Source organism: Hyperolius riggenbachi, chromosome 7 (assembly GCF_040937935.1).
Source record: "Hyperolius riggenbachi isolate aHypRig1 chromosome 7, aHypRig1.pri, whole genome shotgun sequence".
Taxonomy (NCBI): Eukaryota; Metazoa; Chordata; class Amphibia; order Anura; family Hyperoliidae; genus Hyperolius; species Hyperolius riggenbachi.
The window spans coordinates 79,832,907-79,854,862 of NC_090652.1; the positions used below are offsets into that span (position 1 = coordinate 79,832,907).

The window sequence follows — 21,956 nt, forward strand, 5'->3', positions numbered from 1 at the left end:
GGTGATGTGCTGCCTGTAGCGGGGCAACTCGTGCCGGAGGTTCGCCTTATTAAAATCGCCCAGGATGATGAACAGGGCCTCCGGGAGGGCAGTTTCCCACCGCGAAATGCAGTCTCTGAGTTCATGCAGGGCAGTCTTGGGGCATGCGTCGAGAGGGATGTAGGCCCCAATAAGGACCAGGGAAGAGAATTCCCTCGGGGAGTACCGAGGCCTGCAGTTTATGGCAAGGAGCTCAACATCTGGGGTGCAGGCCTTGTGGAGAGTGATGATGTTGGAGCACCAGGAGGTGTTTATGTAAAAGCAGATTCCGCCACCTCTCATTTTTCCAGAGAGGGCAGCGTCCCGGTCTGCTCTTAGGAGGATGTAGCCTGGAACATGCAGGGAATTGTCGGGGATGCTGTCGCACAGCCAGGTTTCGGTGAAACAGAGAACAGGGGTGTTCTTGCTGATCTGGGGTTTGCTGTCGAGTAGGAGGAGCAGCTCGTCCAGTTTGTTGGGGAGTGAGCAGACGTTTGTAAGTAGGATGGCAGGGACAGGGGAGCGTAAACCCTTCCTTTTGAGTCGGGCCTGGGCCCCCCCCCCTCCTTCCTCTGTGGCGGCGTTTGCTCGGTGCTTGTTTGGTGGCGAGATATTCGATGTGTGCGGTGACAGCATTCCACAGGGAAGAGTTTGGAGAAGGCTTTGGACTGATCGGGGGTTCCCATTTGAGAAGGGCCTCTCTGGAAAGGGTGACAGTCCGTTCAGCGCCCATGGCACAAGCTAGATGGTGTGGAGCAGGCCGCCCGGCGCCGATAGATGATATGGATCAGGAGGCACAGATAGGTGGTATTTGGCGGGCAGCACAGCACAGACTGTAACACAAATAGATGGAATGGAGCAGGCCAAGGTGGGATGCTGGTTGGTGGGATCATATCATATGAGCGGTGCAGGACAGACCATAACAAGAGCAATGCGGCACAGTCCATCACATGAGCAAAGCAACACAGTCCATCGCATGAGCAAAGCAACACAGTCCATCGCATGAGCAATGCAAACAGTCCATCCCATGAGCACGCCGCACGGATCGTCACAAGGGCAATGCAACACAGTCTAACACATGAGCAATGCAGCACAGTCCATCACATGAGCAATGCAGCACAGTCCGTCACCTGAGCAATGCAACACAGTCTAGCGCATGAGAAATGCAGATCATCACATGGGCAGTGTCATAAGGCTCCCAGCAACAAGCAGCAAGCACCCCACAAGTTTGGAGCAGGAAGGCATTGGGTAAAAAACAGTAGTGCCTCACCTGATGGAGCTGTAGAGGGGGCTCAGTGTGCTGGTGGGGGCGCCAGATCGTCAGAGGTTGCAGCACCCCTCAGGTTTGGAGCAGGGAGGCAGTGGGTGGAGGACAGAAGTGCCACCCCTGTTGGTGCTATAATGGGGGCTCTGTGTGTTGGTGGGGAGGGCGATATTTCATGATGTCTGCGAGGGGCACATCGGCGGTGGAGGGAGCATGTGGAGACCACGTGGGCTGCGCCCGACGAGGCGGTGAGCAGCCTGCAGCAATGGCCCCTGGAGATCCTCCGTGCACTGCAGCAGCAGCGGCAGCGACCTTATCAGACGGCCGGGCAGGTGGCCTTTTTGCGGAGGCTGCGTGGGCAGCCCTGTGGACTTGAGGCGGCGGCAGCAGAGAGAGCAGCAGAGAGAGTGAGTCCCGGAGGCAGGCCAGGCCGAGCGGAGGAAACAGTCCGGGCAGAGTGGAGTACACCTAACCTCCTCGTCTCCTCCTTGTCCCGGAGGTCAGTTTGATGCTATGCGGGACGGGCCAGAGGGTGCAGGCCGGCCTCGTGGGTGGTCGGTGCAGCAGAGGGGGACGTACCTCGGGATGGAAGGGATCCGAGCAGCGGCAAGGAGAAGCGACAGGGAGCCGGGGCCCAGGGCAACGCCAGGGGGCGAGGATGCAGCATCAGCCAGGAGTGTTGCTGGAGGCTCCTCAGTAGACGGAGCAGCGGCAGGCCTGTGGGAGCAATCCGGGGAGCATCGGCAGTCGGGGCCCGACAGAACGCCCGAGGCTGGGGTTGCAGCGCCTGAGATCCGGGGAGTAGCGGCCGGACAAGCAGACTGTGGACGGAGCCGCCGTGGAGGTGAGATGCGGGCTGGTCGGAGGGGGGACCTGAGCAGCAGGCTACGTCAGGTCGTCCGAAGCTGGAGTTGCAGCGGCAGCCGCCTGGATCCGGGCAGTCTGTGGACGGGACGGCTTCTGTGTGTCCGAAGGTGGAGTGCGGCAGGCGGGCAGGAGCGGAGACCAGAGCGGCAAGCGGGCGGTGTAGAGAGCTAAATTCTCTAGAGCTAAATTTAAGCTGAATTCTAAAACACTAAAAAACACTAAAAACTAAGAGAAAAAAATAAGAAAAACTAAGAGAAAACTGCCTAGATGTAGGAGCCATGTGACCGAGGCAACCTACGTGGGCGCCATCTTGGTCAGCTATTGGGTTTAGCAAATTTTTACATTCCGTTTAAAGTGGAATTTGCAGAATCTAAATTTCTTTTCCATTAACACTGTGGGCTAGCAGTCTGTCTGGCCGACACTAGAGTCCCAGGTCTGAGCCTCATCCAGGACATGATCTGCATGGAGTTTGTATTTTCTTTAGGGACATTTTTAGGTATAGAGAAACCAGTTAGATGCCTCGAGTAACATCTGCATGAGGGAGGGACCTAGGAGATATTTTTAGCAGGCTGCTTTATGCAATTCTAGTTCTGTTAAAGTGGACCTAAACTCAGAACTTACTCTCTGCTCTATAAGATATGCAACACCTTACTCACCTTTAAAGAAAAACATTTCTTTTTTACAGCTGATACAAATCATGCAATAAATCTGCAGTGTTTCTACTTCCTGCTTTCATGGAAGCAGATACATCAGCCGACGAACCAACTAATCGACCATCCAATTCGATTATTATAATTGAATTAGATGAAAATTGGTGCTGCCAAGTGCATGCCTGACCGACAAAGCGACCAATTTCGGGAAGGAAATTGGCCGCACGGTCGAACACGCATGATGCAAGATGTCGGGCCAAAGTTGGTAGAGTGCGCGGTGGTACGGCGGCCGGTTTGCGAACGAATGACGAGACGACGAAACCCCCGCCGCTGCCGCTGCAATGTATAAATGTATGTAGTGTGTGCATTTATACATTACCTGTCAGCCTTCACGCGATTTCCGTCCATCTCTCCGGCGGCGCATAGCGTCTGACGTCCACCGCTATGTGCCACTAGCGTGTATGTGGCTGTTACACGGCGAGATGGACGGCCACCGTGCAGCAGCTGCTACAGGACAGGTAATGTATAAATGCACTACACTACGTACATCTATACATTTGGGGATACATCTCTGAAAAAGCGGCGTGACGGCCGCGATACCGGTGGAGTAGTCCACCGGGGGTCCTTCTTTGGCACCATACCCTTGATCTCATCAATCCTGGCCTGGCTAAGTATCTCTGCTACATTACTCTGTGTTGTCCACCTATATATCACGTCTGATCTCACTTATGATCCCTATGTTATAGGGTTATACTCACTGTTCTTTCTAATAGGTTTGTTTTGTGGATGTTCCATTCTTGATTGCAATATATTCACTTTTACACATATTTATTCCTCCATGTGCACTTTAATAGCTTTGATACAAGAACCCGGGTTCAGACCCAGGATAGCTCAATTTTGAACATCCTGATGATCAATATATATATAGATCATTTATCCTTATGAATTGGAGGTATATTGTTACATGATAATATCACTGCATATGATATATCACATATATTATTCTGGTATGGTGCGTACTGCTATTTTAATTGTTTTTAAACATGTATAGTAGTGTTATTGACTAATTAATAAATCATTTGTATTTTTGCTTATATGTGGTGTAGTGCTATTCATTAAAGGAGAACTGTAGTGAGACTTGTATGGAGGCTGCCATATTGATTTCCTTTTACGCAATACCAGTTACCTGGAAGCCCTGCGGAGCTATCTGCCTGCAGAATCACACCAGAAACAAGCATGCAGCTAATCTTGTAAGATCTGACAAAAATGTCAAACACCTGATCTGCTGCATGCTTGTTCAGGGTCTAGGGCTTAACTGTATTAGAAGCAGAGGATCAGCAGGATAGCCAGGCAACTGGTATTGCTTAAAAGGTAATCAATATGGCTGCCTCTATATACCTCTCACTACAGTTCTCCTTTAAGGCCTGTATCCTCTTTTGTGGTTGTTGTCTATACATTTGGGGGGCGGACGCGGGCTCAGCTGACTCCCTGAAGATTTCATGCTGAGATCGGACAGGAATCGGCCTGTAGTGTATGGGCAGATTTGACCAAGAGACTAATTTATCTCTAATCAGATTCGATTAGAGATAAATTTGTCTCTTGGTCGAATCTGCCCATAATTTTCTGATGTATGGCCACCCTTAACATCCTGTGCTTTCAATTGAGCTTATCAGCTGTGGCAGTCAAATAACACAGGAGAGAGATCAAATTACAATTTGTGATTAGTCATAAATGAGGGGCGATTAGACACGCTACACTCTCCAAAAACATACAGGGTGCATTTCTCTGTTTTCCTTCTGTCCTGTGCAGGAGTTTAAGTCCACTTTAAAACAGAGTGAATGGTAATTATCACACCTAAATGGGCAATACGGATCAACATAACAAAGGTAGCCTGACTATCATAACCATGAATGTCAGGCACTGTTCATGAGCTAATTAAGCTGTAATTGCTCTGACTTGGTCTGTATTGATGGTTGAAACTCTTCTAGATTTCCAGAACAGTATCCCAACCTGTAATGACACAGGCTTTATGCTGGGAATACACAATGAGATTTTTCAGCAGATTTACTGTCCGATCAATTTTCAATCGTTTTTCTGATCGATTTCCATTTCTATGAGAAATCGATCAGAAAAACGATCAAAAATCAGATCGGATCTGTTGGAAATTTTCTACTGAAATATCCATCTACCAAAAAATCTCATGGTGTATTCTCAGCATTACATAAACAGAGGCTACACACCCCTGTTAACAGTTACAGGAAGGATTTGTTAGGTGATTTGAGTGAGTTTGAGCCAGTGAGGTGTATTTGGCCTGGAGATATGTATATCCTTTATAGACTTGTTTTGGGAAACAATATTTTGGTATCTTTTTCATGCGCAGGCGCAGTACGGACCCGCTCTTCTCTAGAAGCATTTGCTGACATGAGTGCTTCCAAGGACTCCTGAAGGCGTATTTAACCAGTTGGTGGAAACCCGTAGGGTGGGGTGGAGGGGAGGGGGGGAGGGTGTAAGACAGAAGTAGACTTAGGGCACAGAGAAGGCCGGGAAGGCTCCAGGGGCGTAGCAGTAGCCATAGCAGCTGCCATGAGGCCCTGGATCATAGGGGACCCAGGTGGTACTTGTATTCACCGTTAACGTTCTTGTGTTCTTCGACCATCAAACTTTGTCTTAGTGCCCATGAACTATGTGCAGTATTGATTGCTTGAGAATGTAAATTGCCCAATTAGGGGCAGGTGGCATTGCTTAAGGGTGCTTACATATGAGGGCCCCATGAAATTTTTGCTATGGGGCCCCATGATCTCTAGCTACGCCACTGGAAGGCTCTATAGGATCCAGAGCCTTCCCTCTCCGAAGATATCTAACTTTATATTTTCAGGTGGCTTCCGTTTTACTTTCAAGCCTCTGCTTCTAATGTCTTGGTGGCAGATACTAAAGGGCACCTGTAGAGGTCAGGTGGGGCCAATACTCTGGGCCCCAGTGCAAGTTTTACCTTGGGCCTTCTCAAGCGCTCTGTGCACATGAAATGGGGCCACTTGAGAGGTGTAAGCTGGAAAGGAGAACTTATCAAAGCACATAAAGAGATTATTATTATTTATTTATATAGCGCCAACATATTCCGCAGCGCTTTACAAAGCACAGTAAGACAACACGGGCAACATAGGTACAACCAAAAAATGTACAGCAGAGTCTCAAGCAGCACAAATATTGCAACAAAAACAGTAAACATTAGGAGGATGACCCTGCCCTTGCGAGCTTACAATCTAAAGGGTAGTGGGAGACGCACTAGGTAAGGAGACATGGGGGGGAGTGGATGAGGCAGTGAACCTTTGCCTCTCTTTACGTTGTGAACAGATAAGTAAACAGGGGCTAAAAAAAATGTTATAAGCTTGTTTGAAAAGGTGTGTTTTAAGAGTGCATTTGAAAATGTCCAGGTTTGGAGCATGACGTACAGGCGTTCCAGATGAGGGGTGACGCTTGTGTAAAGTCCTGGATGCGAGCATAAGAGGAGTTGATCGGCTTAGAGGCCTGGAGACAGAGCTGGGACAAGGTCCTCCAGCACCCAAGGCTGAGACCCCAAGGTGCGCCCCTCCATCCCTCCCACTCCAGCTGTCACACACTGATTGCTATTAGACTAAGAGGCGCCACAGGGCCCACAACCTCCCCAACACCTTAATATCTAGTTATCTGGCTTGCAGTCACTGCTATGTATCCCCTTTTCTTATTTCTTTCTGCTTCAAACACAATTAGGAATGACAGCTGAATGAATTCTGCGCCCCCTCTTACACTGCGCCCTGAGGCTGGAGCCTCTCCAGCCTATGCCTCGGCCCGGCCCTGCCTGGAGAATTTCTTGGGAGGAGCGAAGGTTGCGATAGGGACAATATCTAGAGATTAGTGAGAAGATGTATGGAGGGGACAACTTGTGAAGGGCTTTGTATGTTAGTCAGGAGTTTGAACTGGATCCTCTGGGTAATGGGTAGCCAGTGAAGATGATCATAATCAGCATAGCACCAATAAAGAGCTAATAAGTAGGTTGAAGGAGGGCCCATCTGGTCCAGGGCCCTGGTGCGGCCACTACCTCTGCATCCCTTATTGCTACGCCACTGGGTGGGGTCCATTCCTCAATGGGTCAGAGCTGTTCTGGTGGCACAATGGGGATAATATAAAGGTGCCCATTAACGGTACAATTTTTCACTAAATGCGATCTTTCAATGCGATTTGAATGATCATAAGTAATCTGAAGGAAATTATCGAATGTTCACATTTACTGAACGATTCTTTCTTCAAATGAGATTATATTTTTCAACTTTCGGATGGATTCTAGCCTATAAAGCAGTCGACCAAAGAATCGTTCACTATCGATTGCCTTCATAAATGGCAAATTTTCTATACAATTCCATCGTCAAAATCGCATTGAAAGATGGCATTTGGTGAAAAAAATTGTACCGTTAATGGGCACCTTAAAGAGGAACTCCAGTGAAAATAATGTAATAAAAAAAGTGCTTAATTTTTACAATAATTATGTATAAATGATTTAGTCAGTTTTTTTCCATTGTAAAATCTTTCCTGATTTACATTCTGACATTTATCACATGGTGACATTTTTACTGCTGACAGGTGATGTCAGTGGAGGGAGATGCTGCTTGCTTTTTTTTGCTGTTGGAAACCGCTGTAAACAGCTGTTATTTCCCACAATGCAACAAGGCTCCCACAGTGTGATGTCATAACCATGGTCCTGATATTACTCTGTGGGAGAGATTTCACCACAATATCAGCCATACAGAGCCCCCTGATGATCTGTTTGTGAAAAGGAAATGATTTCTCATGGGAAAGGGGGTATCCGCTACTGATTGGGATGAAGTTCAATTATTGGTTACGGTTTCTCTTTGTCAGGTGGTTTTACTATTGTAGAAGGGTGATACATGTGTAGATGCTTGTGCATTATGCTCAGCCAGTAGATCATTTCACTGAGAGATCTTCAGAGGTGTCTTCTGAGGGGTCACAAGTTGTCAGCAGAACTTCCTGGCATGGAAGAACTATCACAAGTGGTACCTTTATTCTGCTTCCACTTCCCAGCTTGTCATGACATCTTTTGGCAAATAGGCCTTGCGAGCGGCAGCCTTTGATCCGCTGCGGTATCGCGTGTATGAGCGCTCCTATAGAGATCAGATAAGAGCTATCACCATTACAATGGCCGCCGTTGTGCTGCTGCAATTGGCGTTTTATCAGGTATGAAGTGATAATTATTGGGATTAAGCGAAGCACATTACAACAGGCGTAGGAAACGCTCACATCCTGCGCCTCCGTTTAAATAGAGATTTAGCTGTCCGCACCTGGAGCGTCTCATGTTCTCTCCTGTAAATGCCGGCCTTGTTCTGATGTACAGTTATGCATATACAATGTTTTTCTTTCTATAGGTTGGGAGTCACAGCTTTTGGAGGCGGGATTCCTGGGCATCTTCCTGTGTCCTGTCTGGACTTTGTCTCAAGTGCCCAAACACACACCCTCATCTGGCATAGTGATCTGGGCCTATCGCTGGTTCATCTTCCGCATCATGCTGGGGGCGGTGAGTGCTGACATGTACCCACTATTCAGGCTAGCAAAACAAAGCGTCTGTCTAAAAGTGTCCCTGAGTTGACATGTGACATGATGAGATAAACAGGTGTATGTACAGTGCCAAACATATTAAAGAGGAACGACATATTCTCTTATAGTAATTCATTATACCCACTTTTACATTGAATATTCTGCTTTTAGTATCAGAAACACATCTTATAGCTATATATTGGTATGTAGCCATCCCTACCACTGAGGCTTAGCCTAGGCTGTTTATTATGCAGACCAGCTATGTATTTGAACTGGCTTTAGCACTCTTGGGTGACAAGCATTCCTCAGAGATCAGTGCTGAAGGTGTTGCCGCTTGTAATATACAGTAGAATCTTGTTATAGTGGATTCTGATATAGTAAGCTTCTGGACACAGTAAACTGAGTCCTTGGGTAGTTAAACATAAAATAAAACAATGGGATATCTTAAAAAAAAAGAAAAAAAAAAGTCAGGGGGGTATATTCAGTTGTTTATCTCATCAGTGTATTTTCACCTCGGGCTCACTTTACATATACAAATCGTAGGTTTTTATTGTTTGAATCAAATTTTCCATTTTTGCCATTGTTGAGCGCTCAGCAGAGCAGGCGGCTCGACACATAGTCAAACAGCGTGTCTGTACAGTAATCTTTTTTTTGTTTTCAATCATTTTTATTGGGTTTTTAATAGAGAAACAATGAACAGTACAATGACATAGGTCAAAGTAAAGGACACAATTGGTGCAAATAATACATTATGTAACAGGAGACCTTGAATTAAACTAGTTCCACGGAATATTAAAATGGGGGGAGGGGGGGATCTGGGTAGATATATAGGTCGGTCATTGGGGATTGCACATTACAACATAATAGTAATACAGTAATCTTTTTAAGGTGCCCATTAACGGTACAATTTTTCCTTCAGATTCGATCTCTTGACACACTTTTTATGAATTGTATAGAAAACTGCACCGTTTGTGGTGCAAATCGATGCGATACGATTCTTTGGTCGATCAGAAAAGGAAAAATTATTGATCTGAAAGTTGGATTTTATGATTGAATCAGAATGTAAAACCTTCTTAAAGGAGTTATCAGCCAAATTAGGTAAAATGAGCTTTACTCACCTGGGGCTCTCTCCAGACCCTTGCAGCCGACTGTACCATGCCGACCACTCTGCTCCCCACCGATGTCCCGGTCTCTATTCTCGTTCTTCAGGCCAACCATGGGGTCGGCCTTACTGCGGCTGCGTGAAGCGTCGCTATCACGGTCAGGTGGGCCGCGGCGAACTGCGCAGGCGCAGTAGTTCTGCACCTGCGCAGTTGGCCGCGGCCCACGTGGCCGTGAGTGACAGCGGTGCTTCGCGCAGCCGCAATAAGGCCGACCCCATGGTTGGCCTGAAGAATGGGAACGGAGACCGAGACATCGGTGGGGAGCAGAGTGGTCGGCATGGGACAGTCGGCTGCAAGGGTCTGGAGAGAGCCCCAGGTGAGTAAAACTCATTTTACCTAATTTGGCTGATAATTCCTTTAAAAAAACTCAGAAGTCTAATAAAATGCCACTTTTTATGTGACAGTTACCTTCAGCAGTATCGCCCTAACTAAAAGCCGAATACCTGCGGCAGATCGCTGGTTTTAACCCCCCCCAAATCCCCGTGGGAAAATGCTGGGAGCGCTTCCTCATAGAGGCAGAGCTTTGGGCTGTAGCTCTGCCTCCATGCGTGTCAATCCCTGCTGATCGCCGCCCTCTCCCGCCCCTCTCAGTCTTCCTTCACTGAGAGGGCGGGGGAAAGGCGGAGATCTGCGGGGATTGACGTGAATGGAGGCAGAGCTGCTGCTCAAAGCTCTGCCTCCCCGGGCAGCAAAATCTACGACTTTCAAAGTCGTGGATTTTTGCCCCGGTATTTGGGGTGTTTGAAACCAGCGATCTGCCGTGGGGATGCAACTTTTAGTTAGGGCGATACTGCTGAAGGTAACTGTTACATAAAAAGTGTCATTTATGTTAAGAGTCTCTTTCACAGTGTGACGTTAAAGTTGCACTATTAAAACAACATTTAATGCAGAATAACTCACTGCAATGAAAAATCAATGCCCAATTCACAGTGCACACGTTGCGTTTGTGTCTAACTACACGTTATTAGCTGCGTTGGACTGTTTGCACATGCTCAGTAATGACTTGGAAACCTACTTTTCATTGCCTGTATGCTCTACTGTATGCAACAATAACGGGGCATTAAGTTGCGTTGCGTCTTTTTGGGGCGTTGCGCTGTAATTTTAGTTGCGACTTTAACGTCGCATCAAACCGCAACGTCCTACTGTGAAAGAGGCCTAAATTGTTCCTTCAATGGGAACAATCGATAATGGCCTTCCAATTAGTTACGATCGTTCAAATCGTGATTAAAGATTTCTTCTGATGAAAAAATAATACCGGTAATGGGTACCTTTAAACGGCTACCTGAAGTGCTGAGGAGGATGCGTAGGATTGAGTTGTTGGTACAGCAGTGATATGGAACAAACCCTGCAACTGCCAGATTTTACATGCAACCATTTTGAACCATGCATTTGATGAGCACACGGGAGCCACTGACACCAGGCTGCCTATGTAGGTGCTTACACTTTAGGGTCCGTACACACTTTCAATTTTGATTGTTCAATGATTATCCAATTTTACCACCTCCACGTTGTATGAGAGTTTACTTACACAATCTGTTCATAGTATTCAACATCTGTTGACTCTCATACTACGTTGAAGTGATAACATTGGACTGCCATTGGCCAATCAGAATTGGATGTCAGTTTGCATCCTTGAGCCTGGTTTCATTTATGATTTGCCAATCACTGACCAATTTTACCTCCTCCATGTAGTATGAGATCATGAATGCTATGAGCAGATTGTGTAGGTAAACCCTCATAATGTACTACATGGAGGTGGTAAGATTGGCCAATTATAATTGGAAGTGTGTACCAGGCTTCATTTGCAGCACCTGAATGTTTAGTGTAACACCTGTTGCTGGGCGACGGAGAGTAGCTGCGGCACGATTCAGCTTATTTGAATGATGGAGAAATCAATATTGTAGCATGAGCCAATAGCAGGCAATAGCTATGAGCCCATGTGCCTTAAGGATTCTGGGTAATAACGTCCAACTATTATGCCAAAGAGGGTAATTATAACCTGCGGAGTCACATGAGCAGCCATTGTAGAAGCACTTGGCATGAGGACAGAGTCCACACTTAGCTGAGCGTGCATATCAGACGGTATAGTGCGAGGCTTTTAATCCCACATGTTGTACGTACGTGTTTTTCCAAGATAACAGGAGATTACCCTGTGAAATAATAAAGTGCCAGAATACAGAGGGTTTGTCCTGGGCTGCTTTCTTTGGCTTTGCTGAAGTGCCTTATCTCCCTAAGCTACTCCGGTATCAGGCCAAGCAGATGTGTAATCCTATAGGCTTTCTTTAGGTGCAACAGCAGAGGTTGTAGAAATCTGGCGTTAAAGAGAAGCAGGGCTGCCTCTGCATCGGAATACAAACAGAAGTCCTATTCCAGAACAAAGAGGACCCGCTGTGACTGACAGGCCCTCCACTACACTACTATATAGGGGAGACTGCTTAAAGGGAACCAAAACTGACAAGGATATGGATTTTTAATACCAGTTGCCTGACTCTCCTGCTGATCATAGTACTTTTAGGGCCTGAGCCCACTAACGCAGTTGTGCGCAGTTGTGTCTGCTTTTCAGCATCTGTAACATTGGTGTGTTGCTGAAAAGCGGACAGAACTGCATACAACTGCGTTAGCAGGCTCAAGCCCTTAGCCACAGCCCCTCAACAAGCATGCAGATCAGCTGTTCTGACTGAAGTCAGGCTCAATTAGCTGCATGCTTGTTTCAGGTGTGTGATTCAGCCATGTCTGCAGCCAAAGAGATTAGCAGGACTGCCTGGTTTAGTTTAGAAGAAAACATCCATATCCCTCTCAGTTTAGGTTTCCTTTAACCCCTGCCTGGCTGGAAATGGTTCACCTCCATCTACAGCTAAATTCATATGAAGTGGACAGGAAGAAATGCTGTCAATTACTAGTGCTTTTATTTAGAGTTGGCTTGTGCAGTCAGCGGCGTAGGTGGCACTACCTGGAGTATGGGTGTCCATACATTACCATACCTCCCAACTTTTTGAGATAAGAAAAAGGGACACTTAAGCCACGCCCATGCCACACCCTGGCCACGCCCCCACCACACACCCTAGTCACGCATACCATAAATATTTCATAAGTAAAATATGTTGTTTTATAATTCAAACCACACTGGTCCTTTCTATCCTGCTTCATTTTCCTTCAGATTAACATTTTAAAATTAGTAATATATCAATTTAAAGGATGGGGATAAAGTTTAGAGGCAATCAAACACATTTTTAGTATATATTTACATAGAAAGAGGGACAAAGTCCTGAAAGAGGGACAAATGAGGGGGAAAGAGGGACAGGGCTCCCAAAAAGGGACTGTCCCTCCGAAAGAGGGACAGTTGGGAGCTATACATTACTCAATTTTGCGGGCCAATCAAGCTTCCGAATCGATCGCAATGATAGGATCGGATGGTCGATTGTTCTGGAAATATGATCGTTATTGGAAACCTTAAGTCTACCAGAGCACAAGATAATCACATAGCAATGCATTTTGTACTGACTTTTTTTTTTAATTGGTCTGGAGTTCTCTTTTAAAGTGTTTCTCTAGTGATGGTTGTGTTTTCCCTTTCACATAAGCAGGCATGGGTAAGGTTCCCAGTGCTGCGGGTTGAAGGTCACCTCCACTTATTGACCCCTGTAAGCTGCAGGTTACAGAGCTGCTGTCGCTGCAGAGCCCTCTCCTTGTCACTGTCTATGAGCGCTCGGTGACAGGTTTGTGGGATGGTTTGTGGGATGGTTTGTGAGATGACGTGGATCAGGGAGGGATGGGAAGAGCATTAGCAGGCTGTGTAATCCCCATGATGAGGAGCCAGTGATTGATGGCCACAGTGTCACTGTGAGCCCAAACACTTGCACGTTTCCTTCTAGCAAGGGATAATGATCCTGACAGGCGCTATAAAGTTCGCCTGATGCGTGAAAGCAAAGTTTCCTTCCAGGCACATGTGCACCTGTCATGGGGGGGGACAGTTTATGATTTGTGCCCTGAGCCAGCTGAAGCCTGACACATGCACACAGGCCTCTCTCCAAGCCAAGCCTCTGTCCTCCTTATGCCACAGCTACAATTATTGCACAGAGGTGTGTCAAAGTAAACCTGTCTGGAAGGGTTAGTGTGCCCACACTTAAAGCAAATGTAAAGCAATTTAAAACAAAAAACGTACGATATAATGAATGAATAATCATATAAATTGTATGTGCAGTACAGATAATGAATAGAACATTAGCAGCAAAGAAAAGAGTCTCATATTTTTATTTTCAGATGCATAGTTTTTTTTTTTTCTTTTTTTAATAACATTGCATCATTCTGTCACATTTGCAGTTTAGAAACCACACTGTCTATTAAGCTATAAAATAAAGCAGAAATAATGACCATTTGCACTTTCCTGCAGTAAAACCTCTCACTGTTTCTTGGCTGTTTAAGTGTTTCAGAAAACAGGACCGTATTTGTCCCAGTGGATCGAATAGCTCAGAAAAATCTTCTGCATAGATAACAACTCAAGTGTTTTAACTCTTCCTGTACTGTACTTCGCTACTAATGTTCTATTTCTTACCTGTACTACACATAGAACTTCATTATCTCATAAGTTAATTTTAGCTTCAGGTTTGCTTTTAGGCCACTAACCCCCTCCCCCCAAGACTTAGATACTCACCTAAGGCTCCACAGGCTCCAATAATCTAGTCATACCCAGAGTCTACCTGAAAACTTTTGGTCCCAGAGCCGCCTGTCATGCCGCTTCTACGTTATGGAACTCCTTACCTCAGCAGATCAGGACAGCTCCATCTCTGGGCGTGTTTAATCCAGACTGAAAACCCACCTGTTCAGTTTGGCATTTGCAGAAATATAACTTTTGTTGTGTTAACACTTCACCCTACTACCAATTACTGAATCTGAGAGAGCCTCTGCGCTTTGAGTCCTATGGAAGAAAAGTGCAATAGAAATATTATTGTTAGAAGAAAGGCTCTGGAGAACCTTCCTGGTCCTGGCTGGGCTCTTTCCATGCCCTCAGTCCACCGCTGCCCCCTGTTAAAATTCCGCACCTTCAGGACTCTACGGAAGTTTTTGGAAGCACTCTCTTCCCCCGAGTGCTTCTGAAGATGAGCACATCCAGACTAGCACATGCGCAGTGCAGACTTACTCGACTTCTTAACTACTTGGGGACGCAAGGACTTCTGAAGGTGTATTCGACCACATAATAATTGAATAACTTCAACGGGACTGTGGTGGACCAAGTGCACAGAGAGAAGACCGGGAAGCCTCTATGGGATCCAGACCCTTCCCTCTCCATAGGTGAGTAGCTAACTTTTTTTTCTTCAGCGTCACTTCATTATTTTTTTTAGTTCTTACAGCTGTTTATTTTTAATGCATATCAGAAATAAGAATCATTTATTTTGCCAAGTACAAATGGAGGTTTGTACCCGGAATTGGTTTTGGCTCATACAGTTTGGATTGGGGGGGGGGGGGGGCAGTGTTCTCCACATGCTCTTTTAGCCCGGTGCTACACCCAGCTAGTTTTGGTGAGCACCCGGCTGTTATCAGCTCACCTCCTCCTATGCTGTAAGCATAGTTGCGCACAGAAGTGCCGGACCTGCATTCACTCATATCGCCCCACCCTGCTACTTTTTCACGCCACCTGGCTGGGAAAAAATACTGGGGAAAGCACTGGGTGGGTGGGGGGGGGTGTCCGGAAGGCAAGAGCAGAGGCTGCCATGCAATACTACGGCGCCACCAGTCCCAACTTGGCAATCATCTGTCATCCCTAAGGAGACGTGGGGGGAGGGGGACAGAGGGAGGCGAAGGTTCAGCAGTGGTGACCCAGTTCTTCATAGAAACCTGCGGTGATGGCTGACGCTGCTGAGGATCCCGATTGCTGACATCTGGCAGTGCTGGCCAAGGTGTTCCAGTTCAAAAGGTGCAGTAAATTTCATATCTGTAGTGGGTCCTGACTCCTGGGCAGCATTCAGCAAGGCTGGTCAAGATAATCTGGCTTTCACAGAAGCATCTGGCTGGTTTAGTTGCTGGCATCATGGAGGGGCTGAACCAGAGGTGTTGCTGCGGTGGAGCAGCAGCCGATGGATGGATGGAGCCGGGATCCAGCGAGGCCAAAGGTTTCCCGATCAGCACGTTGTCTTCCTACATCAGTGGAGCTCTGACTTCCTGGGGAGCAGCGGTGGACTCCACAAGGCCTTTACCTGCACAGACAACAGACCCAGGCAGCGGAAAGGTGGAAAAATCTTCAGGACCCAGACTCCCAACGACCCGCAACAACCAGACCACACTGCACACATTCAGGGGGAAAAACAAGGTGAATTGGTAGGGAAAAGGGAAGAAAAACAAGAAAAGGCCAGAATCCTGTGGCTGCCAATTAAGGGGCCATCTTTCTGAATGGCAGTTTACCAGTTATGGTAATACATTTAATTAATTAGCAATGCACAATCATTTGCACACTGTACATCTGTGCTTTTTGTAGTAAATATGTATGTTTAAAGTACTTGGCTTAATGCATCCTTGGGCTTGTCCACTAAGGGCCTTTCGATGCAGCATTCCGGACGATGTAGTCTCTAATGCTGGGTATACATGGCCCAGATTCTTCTTATCAATCGAGTCGCTGATGGCTCGATTGATCATTTCCGACATGTCCGATCACCGCGTGGATCGATTCCCGGCTCGATCCCTGCGGGCGGACAATAGGCAAAAAGGAAGTGCGGATAAGCGCTGAGAAGGAAGTGCCCGCGGGGACGAGCGGGAATCGATCTGCGCGGACGAGCGGTGACGCGCTGGCTCTATTCCGGCACATAAACGTGCCGTGTATGCCCAGCATACACTTACAGATATGTGTATTGGCAGGCGGCATTATACACCTCTATGGTTAGATGCACCCGCCTTCCAGGGCCATCATATTTTAGGTAGAAACAGCCCATTCATACTTAATAGTCTGTCACATCCAGTGTGCATTTTGTGCACGTTCAGTGTCCAGTGTCTAAAATTCAGACACAATTGAAACTGGGCCAAAGATTGGCCAGAAAGCAGCATTATCACCTGACCCTGCCCAACTCCTCCCTCTGCCAAGACAGATGAACTCTTTGTTGCCAGCATAGCGGTTCAGCAGTCTTTAATTTCTGCCCATTTCACTCCTTGGTCAGGGTGTAATAAATCATCCTTCTCAGACCCATGTCCCTGCTGATCTATTTGAGACAAGGTAACGGTATCTCATAGGAAAGTGGGTATAGGGGTGGTTTAGCAGTTGTGCAATTGTAGTTGTGTGCAAACACTTGCATTAAAAACATTTCTTTGTAATACGTCAAAACTTTTCCAGATTAGTTTGTACAAAAATAGTTCTCACTGGAGGAACAAACACTGAGTACGTTTTATTGTAGTGCCACATCACTGGGGGCCAGGATACGACGCTATTAGTAAAACATCGGCTTACCAGACGCCTATCCTAACCTTAACCCCTCCATTTATAAAGCCTAAAGGAGGCCACACCATGCAATTAAAAGATCCAATTTTACACCAATTTGATAAATATGATCGGTTGTCCCGAAATATTGAAAGCTTTTATTTGCTTTCATTCAAGAAATCCGATTGAATTTCCTGTTTTTTGTTTGTTTGTTTTTTTAGATTGGTTATGTTGGAAAATTCAGACCAATTTTATCAAGAATTGTATGGTGTGTGATGGATTGTGAAATTGTATTCTACCAGAAAAAAAATTGTATGTAACTATTCAGTACGTACCAATCTTTATCCACTGTTTTCTCTTGATTTGTGGTCCGCTGGAGGTCATTTTGCAGGGCTCTGGCAGTGTTCCTCCTGTTCCTCCTTCCATGCTCTGGACACTACGCTGACAGACACAGCAAACCTCCTTACCACGGCTCGCATTGATGTTCCAAATCTTGGATGAGCTGCATTACCTGAGCCACTTGTGTGGGTTGTAGACTCCGCCTCATGTTACCGCTAAAGTGAAAACGCCGCCGGCATTCAAAAGTGACCAAAGCATTATTTCACATACAAAGAGCCCTTTGGTTAATCTTATTGGCCAAAAATGCAATTCTGTGAAAAAAAAGAAAGAACCCCATCCACCATACCTGTTATACAGCTTCTCCTGTTCAACCAATAAGCAATCCTGTTTTTCTGTTAACACCCACTTCACACTATAAAAAACGCCCAGCTGCCTAAAGGTTGCACAGTTTTTCCCAAATAAGCAAGAAAAAAGCTGTATGCAGAAGAAAGTCATCTCAATAGAATAGAATATGTAGACATGAGATGACAATTCAAATGGTAGCATCATTCTGAAGGTATAACCCCCCCCCCCCCCCCAATCATCTAGCCAGCAGGCATGCTCAGATGTACCAAAATTCGATTTGGGTACATTCGAATTCGGGTCCAGGTAAAATTCGGATTCGGAAAAATTTGAATTCGGATGCAATCCCCAAATTCGAATTCGGTTCGGGTTTCGGTAATAAAATTTGGCCAAAAATTTGTGTTCGGGAATTCGGATTTGTTTTTATTTAAAAAAATCTCTCTCTCTCTCCTTGCAGGGATTTGTAGTATGTCAAAAGCAAGCTCACATACTTTGGCTGGGAATTGAACCCAGGTCCACTGCGTGGAGGGAAGCTATGCTCACCACTATACCAACAACCACACACAAAGCAAAGTTCAGCACTTTGAAGTCTAGAAGATTCCAGGGCAAGGGTGGGAAGGATGAAAAGCTAGGTGGCCATGCAACCATTCCTGCTAACCTAAAGCTTACTTATAGACAGTCATATGAGACACATGCCGGGTGCAGGGCTGTCAAAATCGGGGGTCAGTGATCCTTACAGGCTACAGTGCATGTATCATAGTTTTTGTACATACAATTCATTATATCATAAATTTATTTTCACTTCAGATTTCCTTTAAGTTACTGATTATATAATAATAACGATATGTTTATGGCGCTTTTCATAGGCAAACGCAGGAGGAGGGATTACAGCTGCCCAGAATCCCCCTCTGACCAGGGCCGGTGCAGTGTCTGGGGAAAGGCACAAGTTGAGACACCAGAATATCTGCAGTCATCCTGCAGCTCACAGCACTGCCCCTTCTTTCCCTGCTACAGTTGACTTTGGATGTAGGAGCAGCATGTGTACAGAGCATGGAGCAGCAGCGTGTGTACAGAGCATGGAGCAGCGGCGTGTGTACAGAGCATGGAGCAGCAGTATGTGTACAGATCATGGAGCAGCAGTGTGTGTACAGAGCATGGAGCAGCGGCGTGTGTACAGAGCATGGAGCAGCAGTGTGTGTACAGAACATGGAGCAGCGGCGTGTGCACAGAGCATGGAGCAGCAGTATGTGTACAGATCAGGGAGCAGCAGTGTGTGTACAGAGCATGGAGCAGCGGCGTGGGTACAGAGCATGGAGCAGCAGTGTGTGTACAGAACATGGAGCAGCGGCGTGTGTACAGAGCATGGAGCAGCAGTATGTGTACAGATCAGGGAGCAGCAGTGTGTGTACGGAGCATGGAGCAGCGACGTGTGTACATAGCATGGAGTAGATCTGGGGAACTTAACAGAGCACAGAGCTAGGTATGAGCACAGCCCTGTGCCCTGCTCTGTGAATGCTTCACTCTCCCCTTCATTACCAATGTCGGCTGTCCTCATTATTATCTGTATACAAACTGCTCCTGATCGATCCCATTGTCGATCAGGCGCATATCAGACATTTAGGAAAGAATTGTCAGATCTTGTCAGTGGGAAAGGAAATTGCATTATGTGTACCCAGCATGATGTCCTATCATATTATTATACTGTATTGTGCATGGCTGAGGGAGACCTTTCAGGAATCCCCCCCCCCCCCCCTTGAAAATCCTGGGTTTGCCCCTGCTTCTCTTCCTGGGGACTCAAAGTGCTGCATTCTGTAGTCTCAAAGGCTCTGGAAAAGAGGTGAGGTTTTGGCCTTTTCTTAAAGCTGTCCAGAGAAGGAGCCTCTCCCACTGATTAATCGAAGAGGAATACCTCAATGCATGTGGCATAAAACCCTTGGCCTACTTCCGCTTCATTGATGATATTTTAATCATCTGGTCCGCAAGTGAGGATGATCTTCTCCAGTTCCACAGGAACTTCAATGCCTTCCATCCTACAATCAAATTGAAACTTACCTACTCTCACACAGAGATTAACTTTCTGGACACCACCATATACATCAGGGGTAACAACATACAAACCTCTGTGTATCGCAAACCTACAGACCGTCCCACATACCTAAGATATGACAGTTTTCATCCCAAGCACATTAAGAACTCTATAATTTACAGCCAAGCTATAAGGTACAACCGGATTTGTTCTGACAGGATGGACAGAGACAAGCACCTGGATCACCTTAAGAACACTTTCATTAAACAAGGTTACAGTCCTCCCATGGCTGAGGCCCAAATCAGGAAAGCCAGCAACATCCCCAGGACTGAACTCCTGAAATATAAGCAAAACCAGAAAGAGGAACGTGTCCCTTTGGTTGTCACCTACAACCCACACCTGGAAATCTTAAGGAGGATTGCTAAGGAACTTCATCCCATTTTACACAAGGATCACAGACTGAGAACGATATTCCCTAAACCTCCACTCTTGTCATATCGGCAACCACACAATCTAAAACAGATGATTGTCAGGAGCTCTTTGAATAGGCCTCAACAAAACGGAACATCACCCTGCCGACAAAAAATATGTGGGACCTGCAGACACATTTACTCCACTGACAAGGTAACGATACCAGGTTCACAACAGGAGTACAGAATACAAGGTAAATTTTCTTGTGGGTCCACCAATCTGGTATATCTGATCATGTGTGCTAAATGCCCCAATGTTATGTACGTGGGAGAAACTGGACAAACTCTGCGCAAACGTATGAATGGACACAGGCACACTATTAATGATACCAAATCTGGACTCCCAGTTGCTACACACTTTCGGTCCAACGGACACAGCATGGATGATCTTTGTGTCACTGCCCTGAAGGGCGGCTTCAAAACGTCAAATGACCGATTAATAGCAGAAACAAAATTTATAAATTGTTTCAAAGCTGTGCAGAAGGGTCTGAATAAGGACAACAACTTTCTATATTGGTATGAGATTGATGATATATGAACTGTCTCAGCCACCCTAGCTGAACTTGTGAACTAAGAATTTACGATACCTCTGGGTCAATCCTAATACCAGGTCTGTGAGCAATAAAGTAAACAAGGATCCTTATCTTACCCCATTTAGATGGTCTGTTTGTATTAAGGCATCTTAATGATGTATTTATGCTTGAAAAAAATATCTGTTTTTCCTTTTGATGTTGCATGTATATAAGCTGTCTGTACCACCAGCTTGCAAACTAACAGGATATAAACCTGACGAAGGCTGCAAGGCCGAAAGCTTGTTTATTCTTATTCATTTGTAGTTAGCCAATAAATGGTATCATCCTGATTTAAAACTTCTTGATTAGGGAAGTGAGTTCCATACAGTAGGGGCTGCATAGGAAAAGGCAGTGCACTAAATGTTTTTAAATGGATCTTGGGAATAACCAAATTCATCTTGTTGACAGAGTGGAGGGTGCATGGAGGGACATATAGTTCCAACAGATCCGCTTAGTACTTGGGTCCCGTGTGGTTTAGCCTTGAATGGAAGCAGGCAAATCTTAGGGCTGGTGCACACAAAAAAACGCTTGCGGATCCGCAAACACTAGCGGTTTTTAAAGCTGTTTTTTAGAGCGATTCTAGTCATGTTTAGAGAGATTTTCTAAACATGCCTAGCTTTTTTTGGAGCGTTTTTGTGTAGCAAATGTTATATTTTGTGACAGTAAAGCTGTTACTGAACAGCTTCTGTAATAAAAACGGTTGGAAAACCGCTCTGATCTAGCGTCTTTCAGAGCAGTTTTCCACTTCCTTATGCTTAACATTGAGGCAGAAACGCCTCAGAAATCTCAAAAATGCTGCAGGACCCGAGTTTGCATTTGGGGAAAAAACGAGCCGCTCTGGTGTGCACCATCCCATTGATTAACATTAGCCAAGCGGTTTTCCCCTGAAAGCATTTAAAAAAACGCTCAGAACCTCTCTTGGAGTGCACCAGCCCTTAAAGTGGATTCTCTATTTTACTGGCAACCAGTGAAAAGTATGCAGTACTGGGGAGATGAGTGGGCTGCGGGGGGTATGTAAGGGGCGGACTAGCTATAGGCTAGTCAGGTGACAATATATGTGCACAAGTTTCATATATAAAGTCTCGGACTATACTACTTTGAGTAACTCATGGGAGTGTGAGATTGCCATGTCCCATACTGGTGTGAGAACGAGGGCTCAGCTGCTCCCCTGATAAGCTGGGATGCCAGTAAGAGGATGATTTAGGGCTGCTATGACTGTTGTATGGAATAATGATGTGGAAGCTTTAGATGCCCCAATATCTAAGG

General features: G+C 46.0%; 1 protein-coding gene across 4 annotated transcripts in view; it reads left to right on the forward strand.

Annotated features, from left to right (window-relative positions):
- LMF1 (lipase maturation factor 1) overlaps positions 1-21,956 on the forward strand; it is a 716,474-nt gene that overhangs the window by 155,871 nt on the left and 538,647 nt on the right. For all 4 annotated transcript variants that reach the window (XM_068244158.1, XM_068244160.1, XM_068244159.1 and 1 more), the window contains exon 4: positions 8,214-8,362. In XM_068244158.1, the coding sequence (XP_068100259.1) occupies positions 8,214-8,362 (149 nt within the window). The remainder of the gene's footprint in view (positions 1-8,213; positions 8,363-21,956) is intronic.